Below are 11086 nucleotides of genomic sequence, written 5' to 3'. Positions count from 1 at the left end.
AGTGACTGTGTAGGCAAAAACACAGAGTTTTTCTTTCTTTTCTTATTGCGAGAAATAAACATATATTCCTACTTATGGCAAAGTACGAGGAATAAATTTTTCACACCACAGCAATTTCATGCCAACATGAATAATTGAAAATGTAAAGAAAATGATTTTTTTTGGTGAAGGCAGTGGTTGTTTTTTTGGGAAGGAAGAAAGATTTGCGATCTTTTGAATGTATTATGACTCATGGAATGTGATAAATATATTAGTATCCATGATCTTGAGATGAACAATTTTTTATTATGACTTAGAAATGAGCACAGTGATTGTAAATACTTCTGATCTACGGCTTTTAAAAGATTTTTATTGATTTTGTTTATAGTGATTGTAAAATTGATGAAAATTGGAAAATGGATTTTATTGCTGAAATTTCATCTGAAGATGCTTTGATTTGTCTAGTATCAAGGTCAAGAGGTAATCTAGACAGGAATGCATGTTAATTTGGGTTAACAAAAAGAAGGAAATAATATTTTATTTTGCGCAACTGTTGCATAAATAATCAAATATGACGCGCATCACTTGTAAGAACAATAAATTTACATTACGCGCAAGAGCATTGTTAGCACGACATAAAAGTATGACGCGCAACAGTTGTACGTAAGAAAGTGTTGCATATAACGTACTGGAAATATTTAAACCTGACGTGAAAGAAAAACTATATATCACGCAATAGTAATACAAGGGATATTCCTCTATAACATGCATGTTGTATACCGAGCAACTGAACTGGAAACATAATTGTAAATAAAATGATATTTATACGTTGTGCAATGTATAGAAAACATTCCAAAAATATATACGGCGTGCAACAGTTGCACATGAAATAGAACAACTGTTGTGCTAGGAAGAATATTACACGGCGCGCAACAGTGTACAACTGTTGTGCAAGGTGTATTATTTTAATGAAGCGCAACAGTGGTACAACAAATTGTTTTGCATGGAGAGCAACAGTTGTACAGTAAATTGTTCTTTAGGGCGAGCAACAGTTGTAAAGTAAATTGTTCTTCCTGGATAATTGTACAGAGAGTAATCTTACATAGCGTAGCAATTGTTGTCGTCTGTAAAATATTAATAACCTGACCAAAATTCATATGAGCTAATAACCCATTTTTAACGTTACATCCGCAAAGTAATTTTCATAAATCTGCTAGTTACGCAAAAAGCGACATTTTCAGTCCACTGAAGGTAATTGTAATACAAAAGGCAGATTGCCAAATGGAGTAAAAAGCCGATTACCCGGCAGAATTTTTCATTATTCTCAAAAGTAAAAAAATTATTTCGATTCCACTTCCTCAAAACTCATTCACAAAATTTTTTGTTCATGCATCTTCAAATCCTCAACAAAAGTTACTTGTTTGCCTCAAGTTACTCAGTTACACATTATTGGCACAAAACTTTGGATTACTCAATCGTAAAATTATATATTTTTCGCAGCATTCATAACTGTGTCTGTTAATCATCACATCGAGATGCATTACTCGACAGCCGACACTATATTTATCTGCAAAATAATGAATATTTTTCTCAGTTTTGTGTCCTTTGACTTATTTTAAAGAAAATTTTTCAGCACAGCAATTATTCAGCTCGTCTGTATCGTTTAATAATCTCTCATATCCCAAATTAGCGACAGAAATCATTAACATGGCGTAAAATTAAATTAAAAGAAGTTCAAGAAGCACAAAAAAAATAATTTCTTCGTTGTCGTCGTTTCCTCTCGAATCCAAGTGTTCAGTATGTTGATAATGGCAAGAAGTAAATATATATATAAAAAGATGTTGAATGGTTGACAAAATTCAAAAATGCTCCTCGCGAGTATTTTGTCAATGCTCAACGATCTATTAAAAGATCAAATGAATAAAATGAAATTTTATGAGGTTGGGAATGCTGTGAATGTTTAGGAGTTATAGCGCATCTTTTCTTGAGCAATGTTATGAAATTCAATGGATTTAGAGTCTGAAACTTACTTTACTGGCCATAGCGATAAGCTGTGATCGATGGGCTCTCTTAATTGACGCCTGAAAATGACTGTATCGCAGATACCCTTTGTTAATTAGCAATACCAAATGTACATCTTAGTGGTAAGCCATGACCAAAATTGCACACTTCATGCGCTTTATGTGCCTAGAATGCTGCGACACACAGTTTGGACAACAATGCTCTATACTCTGAACGATGAGAACTGTAAAACACACCAGATCCTGTTTTCAACAACCCTGGATGAGATGTTAAGGATTTTGAATGTTGCAAGATGAATCTTACGTTTTGGCATAATACAACAACGAATAGACAAAAATACGTTATAAATGGTTGATTGCAAGTTAATGTCCAGATGATGACTAGTTCTAAAGTACTTTTGTTACTCGAGAACGATAAGAATTGTTAGGTGACCACTTTCAAGAGAAGAAGTTTAAAAGAGCATCGCGCCACATTTTTCAACAACCCTTGGTAGCTTAGGATCTAAGAGCAATTGATACAACATCGAGAGGGTGTGGGTTCGAGTCCCACTTACGCTATGTTGTTGGGAAGTCTATTAGTTAAAAGTATGCATCAATTTTGTATGCATTGTGAGATCACACTGGTAGAGTGATAAGTCAACCTGCTTACCCTACTTCAGTTACTCTGAAGTAGATCTCAAGTGAACAACCAAAGTATTGGACATTGAAAATTATCGTAGGATTAAATAGCATGAGCAATACTTCCTAAATATTATGAAATATACATGAGAAAATAGAAATTTCTGAATAATGCTCATCATTGTTGTTCTTAGAACGGTTTGTGAAGTCACAACAAGATCAAGACAAGAATTGCCAGTTTCAAAACCTTTATGACTCTGAAAATCCAGGAAAATCTAGATTTGATCTCAAATTCATCTGAATATATAATGATCAATGGAGTGTCAATAACAGCTCAAAAACAAAATAATCCACCTATGACAAAGCACCAAAAAATTTCTCCCATTCCTTTCCCAAAAAAATCAGCTTCAATCTTCAAATAAAAAGAAAAACAAGTCAAAAGAAGAAGCAAGTCAAGAAGAAAATATAAAAAAAAAGTTGTTTTTCTTCTTGAAACTATATACAGAATAGGTGTGCTTTAAATTTATTTATAGTCATGCAGCACACAGTACAGTGGCAGTTATGAGGAGTGTGAAGCATCAAAATGAAAATTTTTTTCATCGTCGACACAACCACTGACTCGATTGCCTCAATGATCATTTTCATCTTTTCTGTCCGTACAGAAAAATTTTTTCATGCTATTTTCAAATATTGTTACTCAGATTTTGTGTATATATGCTTTATAGAAAGTAGAAATTCTCGCATAAATTGGACTCGGAGACTATATTTTCAATCCTTAGGATTGATAGGCAGCCAAAAAGCGACATCCACAAAATGTGTAGAATGAAAATTTTTTTTGTGTTGGCAGTTGGACGAGATATTTTTAAAAATGCCGAGCTTATTACATAGATTTTTTTCTTTTATGTATGTGGACATCATCGTCATTGTGATGATAATTGTTGGCAGGGCTGATAATCAGGTGGTTGTTGGCTGACGGAGTTGAGGAATGTCTATTATAGATTTTGCTTGTTGATGTGAATGCTATGAATGGTCAATTTGCATTCTGTGCTGAATTTGCTTGTTTTGGCAACAAAATAGCATCTTTTAATAATTATAATTATGTGGAACCATCTTCATGCTGTCTGAAATTAGCTACTTAGTCTACCAGTAGAGCATCTCTAAATGCTGAGTTTTTGACAGTCAAAATGAACCAAAAATAGAAGTCACGGAGACGTCCAGGGACTTGCAAGTCTTATCATCAACACGACGACGTAACAATGTCCTTGCGATTGACTACATCGTGCTGCTGGGACAGGATACTGTCTTTGGCTCAACAATGCATGTGAATCTGACTTGAATACTTCTATGTTACTGTCCTGAATAGCATAAATAAGCTAATCTATCAAAAATCCGACCATAGGCTGGCGTGACTCTAACTTGATGTCGGATTCGATGGAAACCGATTCCAAGGCCAGAGTCATGCTGATCTAGTGTCGGATTTAGGATAGATCAATCGAGTTTTGCTATTTAGATGTGATTCTGTTTAAATCAAGTTTTACTTCCATTTTGGAGTGCATTTGAAGAATTTTTGCAGAATATTTAGGAATCGAACAACTTCTCCATCATATGAAACTCTCATTTTACCAGAATCAGACTCTAATTGCAATATTTATTTGATAAAATCTTAAATATCAACCCTGAATTGTCGGCAGTTTATTATGGTCAATTGAATCGACATTCTAGACTTGTCTGATGAAAATCTTCATTAATATTATAAAAATTCAATAATAAGATGCAATGGAATCATCTTTAAAAGATGAGTTGAATGATCGACAATTAACTGGACCAGGAACTGCACGATAGACACTTGAAAATTTATCAAAAATCAAAAAAAATTAAGGAAAAAGCCAATTTTCCCGTTGATGAATGAGGAATGAGAAACTTTTTTCATTGGCAACAATTTACACACCGAACAGGTCATTCAAATATTTCAATGACTTATCACATGTTGCACACAGATTTTTATTTTTTTGTATTTTGTACGTGGTTAAATCGACGATTTTCATTGCACGTGTATTGGTGTTCGAGGAGGCTTTGCTGGTATTGGTCGGGGAAAAAATAAAAAAAAAATTCAATCTCGAAGGAAAAAAATTCATCGATTAATTTATGAGGACTTACAAATAGCTAATTGAAAATGTCAATTTATGAAAACATAAATATTTCAGCATTTCCAATAATTTTCCATCCAAGCCAAAGAATTTTCATTACACGACATTTGAAAAATATGAGAAAAATCTAAGCAAGCTGTGCTTTTTTTCAACAAAAATTTCTTTTATTTACACCCACAAAAAAATCTGAAAAAAAGTCTGAGCAGGCTGAGTCATCAATGAAAATGCACATCAAATCCGCAACACAAAATACAGCATGAAATATTTTTATGGACATTATATATATTAATTATATTTACTGCATCTATAAATTCATATGCAATGAGGCATCACTTGAAGTTAGCAGAAAGAAAAAAATTCTTTCATGTCTCCCACACACATATACAAGGTATGGGTAGTCAGGCATTCAACATGTGTGTATGTTTGTACATTTAAGTATGCGTGAAAATCATTTTTCTTTTTTTTGCATAAGTTTTTCACAGTTTTTCAAAAGGAAAATTTAAAGAAAAACTCAAACTTGTATTTGGATTCGGCTTAAAATGATCGGCATTTTATGTAGTATGCGTAACTACATTGATCATCGGTCTGTTTATACATTCAAAATGGATACATGTATTAGTGAATTTGGACTAATTGGGAGGTATTACCCGGGCATTCTTCAAGCGATCAAATTGCGGCATATAAAAAGGCTCGTACCCACATTTTCTCACTTAGAACGGCTTTCGAACGCGTAAGTGATAACATCTAATAGTGACTTTTTTGCTGCTGCTCGATTTTATTATTTTTTTTTGCATCCAAAGATGGGAATTTAAGCTGATCACTGAATTTTTTTACTGTCCTACTTTTTTTTCTGTACTGTGGATTACGTAACGAATCAAAAAAATAAATAAAAATTAAATTAAGGACATTCATGGAATATAAAGGATTAAAAAAATATGCAATTGTGAAAGTGGAAAGTGGCTAGTTCCAAAAAGGATTAATTTTATCAAAAAACTGGATAAAAAAAATAAATTGAAAATTATGCAATCAATTGAAAAAAAAATAAAAGACATGCAATTCACTTGTGCAATGAATTAAAAAAAGAATCCACGGCACACAAAAATGAAAATGAAAAGAACTGAAAAAAAATACAAAACGCCATATTAAGTAACATCCCGTGTGAGACATGAAAAAAAGAAAAATAGAAAAGCAATGAAAAAGTGATGAAAATTTTTTTTATGAAAGAAAAAAAATGTGTGAAAATGTTTCATATTCGGAACCAGTTGCCGCATCGACTATGTGCAAAGCTTGAAAATTACGTAAAAATAAAAGAAAATTTTTTATACAGTCATCCCAGAAATAGATGCCGAGACTCACTCTCGTTCATATATGTTATATCAAAAAAATGAAGATGAAAAACCTCACCTTTATACAGGCACGAATGCCTTGTGAAATAATTTTTTTTCTTTAATTGCCTTGCTTAACTTACAATAAGCAGAAGCAAGTTTGAGTTTTTTTCAAAATAATTTTTCAAGTGAAGTTCTTTTTGCCTTTTTGGCGTGATTGAAAGTTTACAGAAGCTCAATAATTTTGAAGTTGTAAGGAACAGTTTTTTAGATGAAGTGAAATATTTGAAGTAGTTTGAAGATAACTTGAGAATGCACTTTAGTTTTTTTGAGAAGATCAAACTTAAGATAGACAAAGTTGTGGATTTAAGTGGATAGATTGATAAGTTAAGGTGGTTAGGTTGAGGTTTAGAATCTGAATTGTGATAAGAATCTTCAAATTCCAATGAATTTTGGAAATTTTCAAAATTGTCTTCAATTCAAGAAAATTTGGGATTTTCTAGACGTTAAGTCTTCTGGATCTTTCAAAAACAGTCTCTTAACATTGAACAACTCCAAATGAAGTCATCGAAATGACAAAGAAGCTTCGAATCGATGATTTTCTACAATTTGCTTCACATCCAGAAAAATGAAACATTTCTGGAAATTAGAAAATGACTGACTCGATTGTTTTCAAGTAAATCATGTCCATTGAGACATATTATGCGGCAACAGGTTATGATAATGATAGACATATGCGACGAAATCCTAAAACTTTAGTTAGAATAAGATCCAGACATAAATAATCTATTTTTTTGGGTTAGGTTAGAATTGTTAGTAAGATTGTCGGAAAATTTAGGGAAATTTAGAACTGTGGAAGTGTTTAAATGATAATGAATAAGAATAGGAACCAAAGATTTGTCTAGTCTAGTTGATTCTAGACGAAAACATAATAGGTTTCAATATAAATGATCAAAATATAACAAAAATGCTAAAAATTTGCATAAATCCCCCAAAAAATACATAAAAAACGTCAAATTCCATTGAAAAATAGATTTTCACAATTTTCCGTCCGTAAATAAACCGAAATTCCACAGAAATCTCATACAACTTCATGTTATTTCCATAAAAAGCAACAAGAATAAATATCTCGTTCATCGATTGACGTAGATAAATGATACAATACGAAAATATAACATATAGACTATCTAAACGTTTAGACGTAAGCCATTACGATCGCTAATTATAGTCAAAGGGAATAAAATTTACGACTACAGACAAGAAGAAGCAAATTGAATTAAAGATTTAGGAATAGTTTTGAAAAAGATCCAGATGGGATTGAGATTGAGTTGTAGGTTAGGATATTTAATGGATTGAAGGATCCATAGCAAGTCTTAAGCTAGAAAATCAGGTTAAATGACAGAAAAATCATAATATGAAACATTTTCACACTCAGCAAGCATCAAACTACAAAAAAATCCATGAAAATCCGTCCGCAAAATAATCTACGTCAATATTTCCACAGACATCACGTCTCCGACAAGCATAATATAGAAATTTGGAACAAAAAAGTCCATAAATCATGACAAAGCACCGAGAATCTTCATGAATTTTTAAATAGCCTCTTATAGTCACTAAATATAGCAACAGAAACTCGAACATAAGTGAATCATTTTCACATCATCAAAAAGCAGGCAAAGATTCTATTTCTATCCATTCAGTTCAATGAAACTTTGCGCTTTAATTTCCTTAAAGAATTTCTCACTCACCTGAAAATCCAATTAAAACAAGCTTTAGGGACAATACGATTGACATTTTCGTGACGTGATAAATTCCTCAATTTTTCTCGACTTATTTTGAAGTAAGAAGGAACAAGAAACAGCAAAGCAAAAAACTTATTTTAAGAAATTTTTTGTTCAAGAAGTGCGGCAAGGACAAGAAAATAAAAAGTTTGTGTGAGCTGTGCACATAAAAGAAGCAACAAGAAGAAGTGCCAGTTTCTACCTCGAACTATATAAATAGAACTAGATGAATTCATGCGTTGGACATACAAAATTTTTTTTAGTGATCAGCTTAAAGAAAATGAAATCGAGTTCCTATGCAGGCATAGAGCATGCATGCTTACCTTAAGCATTATTGAGAACAAACTCAATGCCTGCTATGGAAAATCAGCAATTTTTAATTCAATAACTTAATAAATTTAATTAATAATTTTTTTCCATATCCATTTCTTATTCTCATCCACAGGAGAGCGAATAGGGCTGAAAAAAGAAATAGAAAAATTACGTGTCTCTAATTTAATCTAATTTCGCCCCATCTCGAATCGCTTTTTTATTTTCATACTTTTTTAATTTAATAAATAATTCATCATGCCAAAGGTTGAAAAGCAAGTCGGAGATGATCCCGATCCATCTCCATGGTTGTTTGTCTCACTCGAACAAAAGAGAATCGATCAATCGAAACCTTACGATGCCAAGAAAGCCTGCTGGGTTCCTGATGAGAAGGAAGGCTATGTCTTGGGTGAAATCAAGTCAACAAAGGGAGATTTAGTATCTGTCTCTATTCCCGGCGGTGAGGTAATTAGAGTCGACAATGAATCCAGGCGAACTTTGAGGTTTTGTGGTTCCGATGAAGCCAAAATTGTCGATATTCCTGACAGACATTGAGGATTCTTATCAGAATTAGCATGCAACAGTCAATATGATTGGACATGCATTCTGATGAGCATGGTCATTGTCTGTAAGGATATGTGTTATGTTGATGTTCTTTTAAGAACGTCAGTCTAGCATTTAAGGATAATTTTGGTTCCATTGGATATGTCAGTCCGTATGTCATGAAAGCAATCACCCAGATTATTAAAAAATAATACAGGAATCATGTCTTAGTATACATAATTACACATAAATGTCAAAAAATCACATTTTATTTACACAATTACACGCATTGAGCAGGAAAAAACGCTGAAGCGTGACTTGATCAATCAAGTTAATCCACCAAAATACGAAAAAGTCGAGGATATGGCTGATTTGACTCATCTTAACGAAGCAGCTGTATTGCATAATTTGCGTCAACGTTATTATTCTCGACTCATCTACGTAAGTGCAACCATTATGAACTTTACTAATACAATTTTTTTTTTCTTCTCTCTTCTTTCTTTCCCGTACCAAAACCTGAAAAATTGACACAAATTTTTGAAATACTCCTTTCGAAATTATTTTTTCACCACCACCTTGCCTACATACTTTTTCTTCTCGAAAAAATATCTAATTTTAAAATAACGAAAAAATGTTCGTTGAATGTAAAAAATGCGAAACTTCACACACATCTCTTGACTCGACTTTATTTTCTAAAAATAATCTTCTGACTTTCGAAAAAACACACAAAAAAAAATCCCAAAAAAATCCCCTCAATATCCAAATATATACAAAAACCTTTACGTTGAGTAATAAAATAGACTAAGGATTTCAAGAAAGATTTCGTCACACAAGTCAACCCTCCAAAATACGAAAAATGTGAGGATATGTCCAACTTGACATACCTTAACGATGCCTCGGTTCTCCATAACTTGAGACAACGTTATCTTAATAAACTTATCTACGTAAGTATGCTCGGTTCACCGATCACAAAAAATTTTGGTGATTCATTGCTTTATGCTTTATATTTTGGAATTAACTCAAAATATCACAATTCAAGTCCATGACTAAAAAGATTATTGTTCGTAAATTAACTGTCCATTTCTCATATCTAATCAAACCTTTAAACCACATCCATCCTTAAGATATCAATGTATAGATATCGACAAGTAACAATCCAAAATATCCATCATATTATTAACAAATAAGCACCAATTCATGATAAAAAAAGAAAAATATTCATAAATCATCACTGTAAGTGCTTTGCGTTTACAGATAGTTATAGCCTGCATCGCATGTGGAGAACAAGATACAAAGTGAATTCATATACAGCAAAATTGACATGCTGGAATTCTGAAAATTATTTCTCTCATCAGCAGAAAGCCATCAAATGCCGTTTTTTATGTCCCCACACACAAAAAAAATTCATACATCCATCAAATATATGTTTTGAATACACAAACATACTGTGCACATTGTCCATAAATATATACACATAGCCAAAAAATTACAAAAAAGTCACACAATCGATTCACATGAAAATCCTTAAAAAGGACGGAATAATTGTTGTGGTCTTTTAGATGCTGTTTACCCCAAAAACCCCAAAACCACCCCCCATACCCCATATACAAAACACATGTAAATAGTGTCAAATTGTCATTTTTTTAGAGATTTATGATAGCATAGAAGCTAGAAATCTCAATAGATATCGCATTATTAGATATAGCATTTTTTTTTGTTCATTTGTTTGTTCATCTTAATGGCCAGAATGTAAATTCTCATGTACAGAACAATCTCAAGCCATTAAAGATGAACCCATTAATGATGTTCATGGAAGCTGCAAATTTGCAACTCTAAGCACTTCCACGAGCATCAAAAACATATCATTTTACAGCATAAAAATCACATACCCAAACTTCCACTAACTTTATGTCCATTTCTTCTTATAAAAAATATACAGACCTACTCTGGCCTCTTCTGTATTGTAATCAATCCATACAAGCGTTGGCCATTGTATACCAACCGCGTCGCTAAGATGTACCGTGGTAAGCGTCGTGCTGAAATGCCACCCCATCTTTTCTCCATTTCTGATGGTGCCTACGTCAACATGTTGACCGATCATGAAAATCAATCTATGTTGATTACTGGTGAATCTGGAGCTGGAAAAACTGAAAACACGAAGAAGGTTATTGCCTACTTCGCCACCATTGGTGCCTCAACCAAGAAGGTTGAAGCTGCTGATTTAAAGAAGGGCTCATTGGAAGATCAAGTCGTACAAACCAATCCCGTACTTGAAGCCTTCGGTAATGCCAAGACCGTCCGTAACGATAACTCTTCTCGTTTCGTAAGTGACTTTAATGACTTGGATGAACATATGACATGAT

At 32.9% G+C, this 11086-nt stretch overlaps 1 protein-coding gene across 28 annotated transcripts in view; it reads left to right on the top strand.

Annotated features, from left to right (window-relative positions):
* Window positions 1–5403: 5403 nt before the first annotated feature.
* The window catches only part of Mhc (myosin heavy chain), a 29852-nt gene continuing 24169 nt past the window's right edge, over window positions 5404–11086 (top strand). For 17 of the 28 annotated variants that reach the window (XR_011545068.1, XM_070649286.1, XM_070649289.1 and 14 more), the window contains exons 1-4: window positions 5406–5495; window positions 8317–8645; window positions 9524–9667; window positions 10663–11046. Coding sequence is in view for 27 of the 28 variants with exons in the window: in XM_070649286.1 (XP_070505387.1) it covers window positions 8439–8645; window positions 9524–9667; window positions 10663–11046 (735 nt within the window). In the remaining variant the exon portion in view is untranslated. Of the gene's footprint in view, window positions 5496–8316; window positions 8646–9020; window positions 9165–9523; window positions 9668–10662; window positions 11047–11086 lie in introns of all 28 variants that reach the window. The other 11 variants (XM_070649298.1, XM_070649293.1, XM_070649294.1 and 8 more) reach the window with 3 other exon arrangements.

Source organism: Chironomus tepperi, unplaced genomic scaffold (assembly GCF_022539635.2).
Source record: "Chironomus tepperi strain 1889 unplaced genomic scaffold, CSIRO-AGI_Ctep_v1 contig_422, whole genome shotgun sequence".
Taxonomy (NCBI): Eukaryota; Metazoa; Arthropoda; class Insecta; order Diptera; family Chironomidae; genus Chironomus; species Chironomus tepperi.
The sequence above is the reverse complement of the archived record's forward strand: the minus strand, read 5'-3'. Positions and strand labels throughout refer to the sequence as shown.